We start from the raw sequence: 13,797 nt of genomic DNA, 5'->3' as shown, positions 1-13,797 counted from the left end.
TCTTTCATAACTTAATATTTAACATGTTGCTATATAGTCATAATAATTGAACTATAGGTCTTCTGAGAGATCATAACTCAATACCGTGTGTACATATTTGATATTTCTATGATGTATAGTATAGTTATCATAACCTCTTACCAGTGTAGAATTTTTGCATTATTGTACATGAGATACACAAATGAAATAGTTGAATAACATGCACCTAGATACATACATACATACATGCAAGCAGCAGGTACTTCTTTAATGACAACAATAATGCATATTTTGATGTATATCTAAATGCATGGAACTTATATTGGCTTGTATGCAATGAGATTTCCATATATAATTAATAAACCAGAATTTAGTTTTGTAAATTATCACATATTTTGTTAGCATTTAGTGCCTACCCTATGGTACAAGGCTTTCCCTACTGGCTACTGTGAAATTCAATACCATAGTAGTTTACAGACTCCTAAAATGTGACATGGTGGCTACATACGAGTGGCCACCACCACCAAATGTGGCTGTTATAAGACTAGTAAAATACAAGATGCACTGCGACTTATGCTAAAGCTGAATTCCTTACGTGTATTAGGTCATCACTCAGGAATGAACTGTGCCACTAAAAATAGTAGTTCAGATTGATATCACCAAGGTAATGTTACATCTGGAAAGTTAAATAAACATTTCGTTTGTGCTATCCTTGTATGTGTAATTTGTATACAAATTTGTAAAGAAGCCAAACCATGTCACACATGTATGCACAAAGAATGTACACACTGTACACATGTGTTCACTGTAAGTGAATGCTTTTACATTTAAGTGTAGATAGGTCTTTATATGGCAAGGTATTCAGACTTGCATTGTTCATTATTGGGTATGTGATGTTGTCATGGACACAAAACAGCGTTCACAAGTATTTCCTGTGCCTCATACCTGTCTATACTCTCAAATATAATGTTTTACAATTTTGTACCACTAAAATCTTATCAGTAGCTATGATGGTACATGCCGTATGTAGTTAGAATCACCTAGACTGTTCAACTTTGTTTGGGTAAATGGTTATCAAACTAATAATATAATTATTATGTACATTATAGTTACACATATACTTATCTTTCTTTCTCTTTTTAATGTGATGATGGTTTTACCTCAATTGTAAGGTCATTAGAAGTCATCATACATGTAATAGTATTTCAGCATGCTAATAAATTCATGTATAACTGATATACCCTAAAGACGTATTTCAGTGAAGACACATTATTACAGAATTGCCTACATATGTAGCTATGCATGCGTCACTGAAATATGGTTACACAGCTGTATACACAAAACTGTTTTCTAACTTGACACGGTCACAACAAAATGTGGCCTAGTAGCCAAGTATACACAATTAATGCTCACAGTATTGATGTTAAATTTTAAAAAGGCATTGCCAAACATCAATTTAATTTCATAATAATTATCATTACTTACATGTATTATACTTATACCTAAAAGATGATAGAGTAATTCCCTGTCTATTGGTAATAACAATTTGCGTGACTGAATACAGCAATTACACGAAACAGAGTTCTTTTGTAATCCTGATAAAATGTGATGTATATATGTACGTAACATATAGCACTAGTGCATGGAAAAAATAACTTTAAAAGTTGCTCTAGTCTGATGTTGCTGAAACGAGTCCACTGGTGACAATCAGTCTACATGATAAATAGTTACACACTCAATAATTCTATACAAATAATTTCCAAGAAATGTAGAAAGTGATTCTTATATGCATCAATCTGATCATGAAATGAAATGATGTACATAGCCTTATTCAACATACTTACACTTGTAAGAAAACTTTGAATAAAAGATGACTCCTATTCTTGAGCAAGCCAGGGAATAACACTCAGATGGCTCACTAAAAATTATTAGATGGTTCTTTGTCCATTAGTTTGCTTCTGATGGCTGCAGTATGAGAACTGTTGTCAGATGATTATACGCTTCATAATTAAAACATGCATTAATTTTTCAATCTATTCTACTAGGCTTCAACATAAAAAATAATTATGGTTAGCTATGCATGGTAGAGTTACTTTATGTGGTGGTTTACTCTTTCCATTGTTTGGAAATTTTCAGACATACATATGCATTATTATCAGTATAGGTGCGGCTATACTTCTTGTAATTTACGCATCATAGATGGCAGGAAGTTTAGACCGTACAGGAAGTTTAGAAACACTTAAAAGGCTTCTAACCCATACAAAATGACAATAAAGCTCTATGGCTGCAATAGTATAAAAACAGTTCACTTTGAGCAAAACACCAAGCAACTCAACAGCCGGAGAGCAAGAAAAGAGGTGAATAAGAACAAAAAATTCAATTCTTTAAAGAAGATGAATCACTTGATTACTGCAATCACTTTCACAGTCATCTTGGGGATTGTATCAGGAGCCCCACTACTCACCTGTGATAAGATCAAAGATGTCAATCAAGGAAAGGACAATCAAGACAGATACCTGGTGATATTGAAAGACCCCAAAAGCTACCAGGATGCTGAATATGTGATGGGAATAGTAGATCTGTACCAGTGGTCTCTGGAAATGAATACTATCAATGTCTATGACACTTCAGTAAAGAGCCAACTAGAGCTATTTGAAAATGTAGGATTGCAAGGAACATTATCAAAGCAAGCATTATTCCTGGTAAGGTTTAAAAATGCAATGTGTATATCATGCACTATTGCTGGTATGGCTTCATGACTCACAATGTGTTATTGACATACATAGGTGTGCATGGACAGCAGAGTAGAGTCAATCATACCACACTTCCCAGGACTTACTGATGATTTGGATGATGTCACAGAGGAAGATACTGTTGACTGCTCCAAACTCATTCTTACTGAGCCATACACTGGTGAAGACTACTCTATTGTTCTCAAGTCCAAAACATCTACCACTGATCTGTCCAACATCATCAGTAAAATGGAACAAGAGAAACTGAATGACGAAGATCTCTCCATCACATTCCACTATGCAACAAGACGGGGAAGAGCAATCAAACTGGTAGTGACAATGAATACAAAAGCTCTTGAATTGGTAGGCAAACATTTCTAGTTGCAAAATGATTGACTATATATATACAGATCTGTAAGGAACGAAAAGTGAAAGTCATCAAGCCAAATAATGACATATCTGTGATTGACAAGAGAAATGTTCCTAAGAAAAGCGAATGACCAGGAAACTTATTCATGAATTATTGTATTGCATTTTTAAAATAATTTATCATACTATTTTTACTATTTATATACTTTGTTATTGGGTTTGTGCAAACAGGTGCTTCATTCCCAATGCATGATGCATCATTCATGTCCTAAAGCTATGATTTACATTAGCCTCATGCCGTTCTATAAATGTACAGTAGTAGCGAATATGCAGCTGGGTCAAGTCACAGGAGCAAAATACATCACCTGTCCTATCACACAACCAAATATGCCTCCAGTTTACTTTTTGCTGTTGTGTCCAATATATTGACATGCAGCATTCATTTCCAGAGACCACTGGTACAGATCTACTATTCCCATCACATATTCAGCATCCTGGTAGCTTTTGGGGTCTTTCAATATCACCAGGTATCTGTCTTGATTGTCCTTTCCTTGATTGACATCTTTGATCTTATCACAGGTGAGTAGTGGGGCAAAACAACATGTCTAACATTTAAATAGTTACATGCCATATAAGGAAGAACATATGGGATTAGCTACTGTAACCCTGTATGCGTGCGAGTCATATCATGTGGAAAAGTTGAACACTTTTGGGATACACCGCCATTGCTAAAGTTTAACATCTTTGGCCATCATCTCTGATTTCACAACTTTTTTCACCCAGGCTATTGAAGGAAGTGCATAATAAAACACAGCCATTATTAAAATTTATATCATTGCAGCCATTTCTAGGTGATTCCAACTATTAAAGGCTACACCATTTTTTCAAAGCTTGGCTGTTTTGTTGGATACAGCACTGAATCTGAATATTAGTAGCATTTATGTTTGGTAATCAAAATGTTTAATCATGCAGCAGAAATTTTTACAGGGTACAAAATTGTCATGTGTATATTTTTGCAAACTGTATCAGTGCTTTGAATGTGTCCATCCTTAAATTAACAGAAACTGTAAGGGTTTCTGTATTTCAGTATTATTATATGGCTGTTGTAAACATCATTGTTTAGCTATACAATAGATAAGATAATAGGTAACAATCAATTCATGCATATATAAAAATTAGATGGTGATGATACACTGTCATTCATTGAAATATATAACTGTTTCTGGAACATTTCTATTGTCAATCACAGAAATGTCACTATTTGGCTTGATGACTTTCACTTTTTGCTCCTTACAGATCTGTAATATGCACAAGATAATTGATAATCATAGTTATACTTTACAGTTAGAAACATCTGCTTACCATTTCAAGAGCTTTTGTGTTCATTGTCACCACCAATTTAATTGCTCTTCCTGGTCTTGTTGCATAGTGGAATGTGATGGAGAGATCTTCATCACTCAGTTTCTCTTGTTCCATTTTACTGATGATGTTGAACAGATCAGTGGTAGATACTCTGGACTTGAGAACAACAGAGTAGTCTTCACCAGTGTATGGCTCAGTAAGAATGAGTTTGGAGCAGTCAACAGTATCTTCCTCTGTGACATCACCTGAACCTTCAGTAAGCTCTGGTATCATTGGGTAGTCTGGTATGAGTGACTCTACTCTGCTGTCCATGCACACCTACAACAATAGTATAAATTTAATACACCTTCCACCATGGTTTATTGCAATATTGTACTTTGTATATTTTGGAAACTTACCAGAAATAAGGCTTGTTTTGATAGAGTTCCTTGTAGTCCTACATTTTCTAATAGCTCCAACTGGCTCTTTACAGAGGTGTTGTAAACATTAAAAGCATTCGTTTCCAGAGACCACTGGTATAGATCTACTATTCCCATCACATATTCAGCATCCTGGTAGCTTTTGGGGTCTTTCAATATCACCAGGTATCTGTCTTGATTGTCTTTTCCTTGATTGACATCTTTGATCTTATCACAGGTGAGTAGTGGGGCTCCTGATACAATCCCCAAGATGACTGTGAAAGTGATTGCAGTAATCAAGTGATTCATCTTCTTGAGAGAATGCTATAATTTCTTGCTCCTTATTTAGCTATACCTTTTTCTCTTGCTCTTCAACTTTTCTGTGGATAGCTGCTTTGCTCAAAGTTTAGCTGCTTTATATACTAGCCATAAACTCTATTAATTGGTTACAGGTTAGAAACCATTATGTTGATCATCACTTCTGTTCCTAGAACTTCCTGTGGTTTGTGAAGCATAACGAAAATTACAGGAATTTATGGCCATACATGCCTAGGGCTATACCATACTCTTTTGTATGTCAGGAAGAGTTTAGGGGTGTAGAGAATAGCTACAAAACATTAAGCATTCCTACATATGGGAGGCTAAATGTATTAGTCACATGTTGATAAGCCTATAACTTCACAAGTACGCAAAAAATTTGGAACTTTCAACTAGAGTAGGGATCATAGCACATTGATAAAAAGTACTGAAACAAGTTGGAGTAGTGCATGATATTAAATCACAGTAAAACAATAAGAAGTGTTATATCCCTACTGTGCTCAAGATGCCATTATACAGAAATGCACAGTAGGGATATAACACTTCTTTTTGTATTACTGTGATGTACTACTCCAGCTTGTTTCAGTGCTTTTAATCGATGTGCTATGGTCCCTACTCTAGTTGAAAATTCCAATTTTTTGTGTAATTGTTTGCTAACTTTTTTTTGTAAATAATTATTATGACTGGTGAACCCACACATACCACATCTGAAATGGCGCCATGCGCCTCCAGCTATATCATCTGAAAAGTGAAGTATCCATTGTGCTTCATTTTCAGCTATGTTCAACCCATTAAACAGAAGTATGAATCAAGAACTGTTCAAAAAGCACCTCTGCAATCAAAATAGCCACTATGAAAAATATGGATGATTTCTGTTATGAAGGGAAGCCATTATGTGCTACTGCCAAATCGACATTTTTTGCTGTCAGCAAAGATGAATGGGACACAAAGGAGGACACTGGTAAGTCCATGAAGAATGCATTGTATGTACTGCGGTATGCCAAAAGGTACCTCTCGGGCCGAAGCAACGTCAAACAGTGAAAAAATCAAACCCGTAGCATTAGCCATCATCAAGAAAGTGTTATCAAGTTACGCTTGTCTGAAGGCATTAGTCAGTCAGTCAGGCAGTCAGTCAGGCAGGCAGTCAGTCAGGCAGTCAGTCAGGCAGGCAGTCAGTCAGTAGAAAATTCTGTTAAGTAATTTTTTTTAAAACTCCCTACGAACTTGTTGAAAGCTTTTTGGGTCAATCTGAAAGTTTGCTTGAGCTTAGTTTTATCTAACCAATACTGCCTCATCGTCATTAGGGAAAATTGAGGCTGGTTTTTGGATGATGTTATATCATGGGCCACGCCTACTCCTTTGTGGTCCCTACTATGATATGTAGATCACTAATAAACTTTACTACACTAATAACAGCTAGTAATGGCCTAATACTGAAGGTCTCATAATCTAATAACTGAAAATTCAGCATTGGTTTATCAAACGGCCACAACATCCCCTATTTGTTAGTGGGTGTGTTATGAATTTCAGTCAAGTATCATTATCCAGCTTCCTTATAAGGATATGATTCATCTTTTAAATTTTACAATGTAAGCATAATATTATTAGAAGTCGTAAGTGTTACTGTGCAGCTACATTACTTCTCTTTCATATTTCCGATTACTACATTTCTTGGATTAGGTCATTTGTTCATGAATGTGTGGCAGGCTACCCATGTCATAGCTGTACTAATTGTTAATTTAGTACCAGTGATCTGGTAGACTACATGGAAATTGAACAGTCTTTCAAACTGCTTTCTCTATTCCTGAATGCTGTTTGCATGCAGTTTTGCACTAATGCTGAGAATTATGTCATTTAAATTTCTATCTTTATGTATGAGCTATACATTTATGTTTACTTCAGTATCCTTGCAGTTTGCTTGCATGTAAAAGTTTAATAAAGTACCCCAGGCATATCTCCTCTGAAACCAAACTCAAACTGTCACCTATACCACTTCGGTACATAGTACACACCTCTAAAATAATTATCATTTGGCAGGTGTTTAGCTAGACCGTTAATAGATTTTGTAACAGCTTTTAAGACTTCACAACCAGCCTAAATGGTAACATTCAACGATGATTGTTCGCACTACTGAGAGGTGGTGATTATTTAGATAATATACCATATAGTATGCAAACAATCACCTGTCAGTAGTGTTTCATAATTGAATTTTACCATTTAAGCCACTATGTTGTTTGCTGCTATGTGCATATAAGTACATCAACTATAACAAACTGTATAGCTACAGCTGTTTAGCTGCTCAGAGTGACTTCCCCTTTCCATTGATGTGGATCTGAACTTGTTTGTGCCCCTCTCCTTGCTAGCTCCTGGATTTTCCCCTGTAGTGGGGCTCCTGATACAATCCCCAAGATGACTGTAAAAGTGATTGCAATTAAGTGATTAATTTTTTTTTGAGATTTTTGTGCTTCTTATAATCTCTTCTCATTGTTCTTCAGCTTTATTTTCTTTTCTTTTGTCTAAGGTATACTGCTTTATTGCAGCCATAAAGTTCTGTTGTCATATGGTCTAGAAATCATTTTGTGGGTAAATCTTTCTGCTCCTGCAGGGTCATTTTTTCTGTTCCTGGATTTCCCGTGGTCTTTGATGACACAAGTTTATATTTTTTTATTATGAACTCTTAGTGACAAACCATAAACTTACCAATTATGTGGACTCTTTTGTCAAAAGATACATGTTCTAGAAAATAGAAGCATACAGTAGGTTGGATTAGAACTGCAACAGAGATGGAAAACAGCAAAACACATTCCTTCATCTGTAGTGTTACATGCTGCATTAGCTACCATGTATGTTTTGTGCCATACGTACTATTCATTACAGCAGAACAGAAGATGCGCTACAGCCTTTTGTATCACAAATAGGTAATTGGTGTGGCAACACCTTGGGCAGTGTGTTCTTGTCAGGCTCAAGCAGTGTACATCCCAGGGTGTGCATGATAACAAATAGGTCAAGAGTTACACATTGACAATGCTCAAATAGCCTATCATATTACTTCCAGGAAATACAGGGGTATGGCAATATGCCTTCCTGCATGTCCAATATTCTAAACAAATCTGTATGTAAATATAGCACTTTCAAGAAACATAAATGCAATAAGGAAATAGTCTGGTTTGATACCTGTTTAGGTGAAAAGATAAATTAGCACTTTGTCACTTTCAATTAATTATGCACAGATGATATACTATTACATATAGCTACTTCTTCTATAATAAGAAGCACTGAGAAGTTCACTGACTCATGATATTTGGGTCAAACTTGAAAATTTACACTTAGCCCATGTCATATAGGTAAAGGAACTACAATAGAGGTGGAAATAGCAAGCATATTTCTCCATTCATGGTGTTACTTACTGCATTACAATCAAAACTTGTGTTTTGTGCCATACTATTCAGTACAGTAGAACAGAAGATAAGTCATGGGTTAGTAATATAAAGACTTCTATAAAGTAACAGTCTGATAAAAACTTGTATTGACTTCAGCCTATATTACTCAACTAACCTAAGAAATACAATGTAGGCTATCAAGACAGTTTTGTCGAATTTACAACAACTATTTAACTCAATGTTGGGCATACTGAATTATCAGTTTGCTGATTATGTGTCCAATTTCTTAAATGTAATGATTGCAATACATGAATCATGAATTGTATGAATACATGTAAAATATTTTACTTATGTACAGTCACTTAAAACTACAACATTTGTTTGGTATACTATAAGGAAATGATTCTATTGTTTTGCATTTTCATATCCGTATAATGCTTTGACCAGTATGACATGCAGTCATTTTTACTACATACAAGCATGTAATGGAATATATAGCGGAGTGGCATGTGGCAAGGGTAACATGGGCAAGCAGTTGCTCAACGTAGAAAGAGAGTGTTTGTTGGACAACCACTAAAGCACAATTGATAAAAGTATAAGAGTATAACTAGAGATGGCTTCTGTTGCCATGTTGTCGGTGCTGCTACAGTACTCCACAGAAAATGGTGAATGATGACGTGAGGAAGGAGTAGCAGCAGTGATGAAGTTGAAATTGTTGAAAGAGTTGCAGTCAAGGCTGTCCTGCCAGTGACCTGGAGAATGGTGTAGACTTCACTAGATGGGGAAACCATATGTGTGTCAGTCTACAGCATGTAGGTGGCTGGAGTTGAAGAATTGATTGGTTGAGTGCACTGGCTAGCTGCACCTGGTTGGCTGGGGCCAGTTCTAGTTGTGGATTTTCTGTTGCCATGTTGCTGGTGCTGCTACAAGCATAATAATAACAAGAACCACTACATTTCTTGCACTGCAGATGATTTGTATAACTATACTTCACTAATCATTTGATGTGTTGCTACTGACAACGTGGCTTAAGTGTACATTTTCAGGTTTGGCTATATACACCAGTAAACTAGAGAGGAAGTATACGGTCATCTACTACTGTAAATAATTAAACCAGTGAAGAAATTTTTGATTTTTCCAGTAGGTGGAACTTCTTGAAACGTTACAATTGTATTTATGTTTATCGAACTTGTGACACACATGTTATTTAGACTATTGGACAGGACATCATCATCATGTATGATTACTTAGTTGTGACTATACGTTATGTGAAATAGCTTGCATGCAAAATAGGGCCAGCCAGTGAATTGTATGTGTACAAGTAGCTGGAAGTTTCAACACATTAATTCTGTACACATTATAATAATGCATATGTAGATATACAATGTATGTATGAATGTTTGAAGAAGAACAATTTGAATATCATAAAGAACGGTGGTATTGTACAGTAAGTTTCCTCCCCAAAGGGTAGTTCCTCTCCAGCTAGCATAAGGTAATGTTCATCTCATCTCCATTTTTAAAGGAAACCATATCAAGGCATTAATATTTGCATAAACATTTTCTCTATGCCCCAGGTGCACGTATACACAGTCAGCAGAAAGGTAAAGGAAAGGTGTGCAGAGGATAACCACCCACCAGAACCCCAAAAAGCACATGTCACTGTGGTATTGTGGCATAAAATGATGGTTGGGGGTATATACAATGTATCATTTGCCTATATAATCTTTCAACTGGTGGCAGGTCAAAAATTTGATTTTAGTTATTGCAGTATTGGTGCTTCTGGTACTTTCATCAAGGAGAATGTATGATAGTTAGCAGCAGTACATATTTTGGTGGGGATCCTTTATTTTTGGAAGGGTTCTATTAATCCATTTTCTAGTTTCTGTGTAAATCATGACATGGCCTGTACCATCTCTGAACTCCATACTATCAATGTTTTAGGAGGGCTTCACATAAAACATAATGATGAACTATTGGTACTATTGTATCATGTGATCATTACTTATGTCTAAAGAGCACTACTCATCTAATGTTTTGATATGAAGAATCAACCACTCAAATAGTAGGTAATAAACAAAGTATGAGGTAATTGTGCAGTACAATTATAATATGTATAAAAGGTTATGTATTGTAGAGTTAACTTGGTAATGTTACTGTACAATTAAAAGGCTTGCTCCAGAAACATGATGTGACTCTATATAGTTAATCACTGTGTATCATAATTTGGCTTGATGGCTTTCACCTTTGGCTGTTTACATACCTGTAGGAGTAGGAATACATAGATAATTTGTATATTCTCTTACAAGTGTGACATTTGCTTACCAGTTCAAGAGCTTTTGTGTTCATTGTCACAGTTATTGTAATTAATTTTCCCCTTCTTGTTGTATAGTGATGTGTAAAGGATAGAGATTCATCATTCAATTTCTCTATTTCTACTCTACTGATGATGTTGTACAGATCAGTGGTAGATGCTCTGGGCTTGAGAACAATAGAGTAGTTTTCACCGGTGTATGGTTCAGTAAGAATGAGTTTGGAGCAGTCAACAGTATCTTCTTCTGTGACATCACCTGAACCCAGATGACTACGCTCCGGTACTATTGGGTAGCCTGTTATGATTGATTCTACTCTGCTGTCCATACACACCTATGTACGTTAATGATACAACATCAACACACCATCCATCATAAGTCCATATTAACAATAGTGAGTACATTGTACTTGTAAAGCTTACCAAAACTAGTGCTTGTTTTGAAAGTGTTCCTTGCAATCCTACATTTTCAAGGAGCTCCAACTGGCTTTTTACTGAATTGTCATGGACATTGAAAGCATTCATTTCCAGAGACCGCTGGTACAGATCTACTATTCTCATCACATATTCAGTATCCTGGTAACTTTTGGGGTCTTTCAATATCACCAGGTACCTGTCTTGATTGTCCTTTCCTTGATTGACATCTTTGATTTTATCACAGGTGAGTGGTGGGGCTCCTGATACAATCCTCAAGATGGCTGTGAAAGTGACTGCAATGACCAAGTGATTCATCTTCTTGAGGGAATTATATTTCTTGTTCCTTGTTTAGCTCTTTTGCTTGTTCTTCAGCTTAAGTTGCTTACTGTTTTGCTCTAAGTGTACTGCTTTTATACTAGAATATTGTAGCCATAAAGTTCTATCTATACATTGCAAAGCCATTTTGTGGGTCATTAGTTGTTTTCTTGACTATGACAGACCACACTTTTACACACAATATGTATGCTATAAACATGAAACCTAGCTGTGTTTTGTGCTTTATAAAGTGGAGTATAATGGCTGAGAGATAAACTACAGACTGAAAATATAACCGGCTATACTGATATTCTGACAACTTGTAATTCAAGCCTTTATATTATCAAATAAGTAATGTGCAGGTCACCCAAGGACACAATTCTCTGATGTAGTGGTCTCACTTAATATGTACAATTTGATTCAATACTTGAAACACTGAATTATCAGGTTACGATTTTTTGCTGAGATTAGGTTGAGCCTGTCATTCTGTATGTATGTCTTGTCTTGTATGAGCACTTGTAAATTAGTTTTATTTGCTATCACTTGTTTACTTGCAATCACTTGTAAGCTCAAATTTTTAGTATGTCGTTACGGTGCTAGGAAATTACTTTTTGCACATTAATTCTTCCGTTTGACTTGTGCAATGGCCTCATTAAGGTATATTATGAGTTACTTTAACTACAAGCATGCAAAGCACATCAATTGTATATTATTGCAGAATTGTCATGTACACTGCATTATGGAGAATTAATAAACAAGTGAGCAGTTTAATGAATTTTATTTGCAAGTTGTTACAAGAGTTGTTACATTTTTCATACTACATCTGATTTATACTTTACTAATCACTTGGTATGTTGCTACCTAACTATGATGTGGGTTAAGTGTGCATTTTCAAGTCATCAGTGAATTCGAACTTGTGGAGAAAATATACTTTTAGACTACTTGTGCATAATTAATTCAAAGTAAGGAAGTTGTGATTTTCTTTTCACCCAAACAAATATCAAATCAGACTACTTCCTTAAACATTATAATTGTATTCATGTTTCATGGAACTGCAATTTTTGTATAAATGGATTAGAATATTGGACAGGAAGTCATATCATGACATTTTCCTGGAAGTATTTAATAATGACTATGATGGGTCATTTGAGCATTGTTAAATGTACAACTATTGACAAATCTGTTGTGACGTACATTATCACTTTGTGGCAACCGAGTCATGATAAACAAACAACCTAGCATTGATATGTGTGCACAAGCTGGCAGTTTAAGTGTGTTAATGTATTGAACCACTAATATGTGGACATGTTGGGATCTTTTAGTATGTGTGGTTCTTTTAAATGATGAGGTAAGGTCAAAATGCAAAAGCAATCATAATAATTATGTTTTACAGGATGAAGACTAGTAGAGGCTTGTACACACAGTCTGGTATCCATGACAATGATGACCAAGAGTTAGTATTATTGTTATGAAGTCTACCAAATAGAGAAGTAATAACAATAAATTATGACGGAAATGGTAGAAGTCAATGTGTTTAAGAATGCAGAATTAGCTAGCTCACGATCCCAGCTGTTGTGGGTCTTTTGTCACATGCCTTACAAGTATTTTGTTAAGTTGTGTTTTGTTTGGCGGGAGTTGTGTAAACACAGCAGTCACACAATGTCCCCTAAGTGGTATCTGTCTTCAGGCAAACTTCCAACTGGCCACTAACAAAGGCAACCAATTCCACCAAGTACATATCTCCTCAAGCAGCCGGCTAGTGGCTACTGACCTCTTCACGCTGCTAGGATTACTAAACTGTTAGTGTGTTGTGTTTACCAGTACATGTCTTTTGTACCAGAAGAAGTCTGCTACTTATTGTGACAGCAAACTCGTATATATGTGCTAGCAAGTGTAATATCTATTTTAAAAAAACAATCTTCATTCCTGATAGTATGGTGGGAGTCCACCATTCTAGATTAAACTGAAAAATCTACATGCTGCTTATAATTATTTTCTTTGTTTTTGTTTCTATGTATTTTTTCACCCTAGTCAAGAATTATGAACATCAGGATTGGTACTAATGTGCTAGTGTATGCACCTATACAAATTTTTTAAAAAGGCATCTAAGACATAGACATAGGTTTGCCCATCCCGATCTGTGCGCTAACTAAATCCCACAGTTACGACTTCAATCAAAACAGTTGCATGGATGGATTTCAATACCAGAAAAAATTGAC

General features: G+C 35.6%; 3 protein-coding genes across 3 annotated transcripts; 1 reads left to right on the top strand and 2 right to left on the bottom strand.

The window, feature by feature from the left end:
- The first annotated feature begins 2,320 nt into the window (after positions 1-2,320).
- Positions 2,321-3,281, top strand: LOC136261937 (uncharacterized). The gene is made up of 3 exons (XM_066056028.1): positions 2,321-2,681; positions 2,766-3,074; positions 3,122-3,281. The coding sequence occupies exons 1-3, from the start codon at positions 2,373-2,375 to the stop codon at positions 3,209-3,211; spliced, it is 708 nt and encodes a 235-aa protein (XP_065912100.1). The 5' UTR covers positions 2,321-2,372; the 3' UTR covers positions 3,212-3,281.
- Positions 3,282-4,138: 857 nt separating this feature from the next.
- On the bottom strand, positions 4,139-5,216 carry LOC136262093 (uncharacterized). Its single transcript, XM_066056240.1, has 3 exons — positions 4,841-5,216; positions 4,443-4,760; positions 4,139-4,378 (listed from the first exon to the last, which is right to left on the bottom strand). Exons 1-3 carry the CDS (start codon positions 5,147-5,149, stop codon positions 4,277-4,279), a joined length of 729 nt encoding a protein of 242 aa, XP_065912312.1. The 5' UTR covers positions 5,150-5,216; the 3' UTR covers positions 4,139-4,276.
- A 5,382-nt stretch (positions 5,217-10,598) lies between these two features.
- On the bottom strand, positions 10,599-11,624 carry LOC136262425 (uncharacterized). Its single transcript, XM_066056689.1, has 3 exons — positions 11,270-11,624; positions 10,861-11,181; positions 10,599-10,798 (listed from the first exon to the last, which is right to left on the bottom strand). Exons 1-3 carry the CDS (start codon positions 11,576-11,578, stop codon positions 10,745-10,747), a joined length of 684 nt encoding a protein of 227 aa, XP_065912761.1. The 5' UTR covers positions 11,579-11,624; the 3' UTR covers positions 10,599-10,744.
- Positions 11,625-13,797: the final 2,173 nt, after the last annotated feature.

This window comes from Dysidea avara, chromosome 7 (genome assembly GCF_963678975.1).
Source record: "Dysidea avara chromosome 7, odDysAvar1.4, whole genome shotgun sequence".
NCBI lineage: Eukaryota > Metazoa > Porifera > Demospongiae > Dictyoceratida > Dysideidae > Dysidea > Dysidea avara.
Note: the sequence above shows the minus strand (reverse complement) of the source record. Positions and strands in the feature narration are given on the sequence as shown.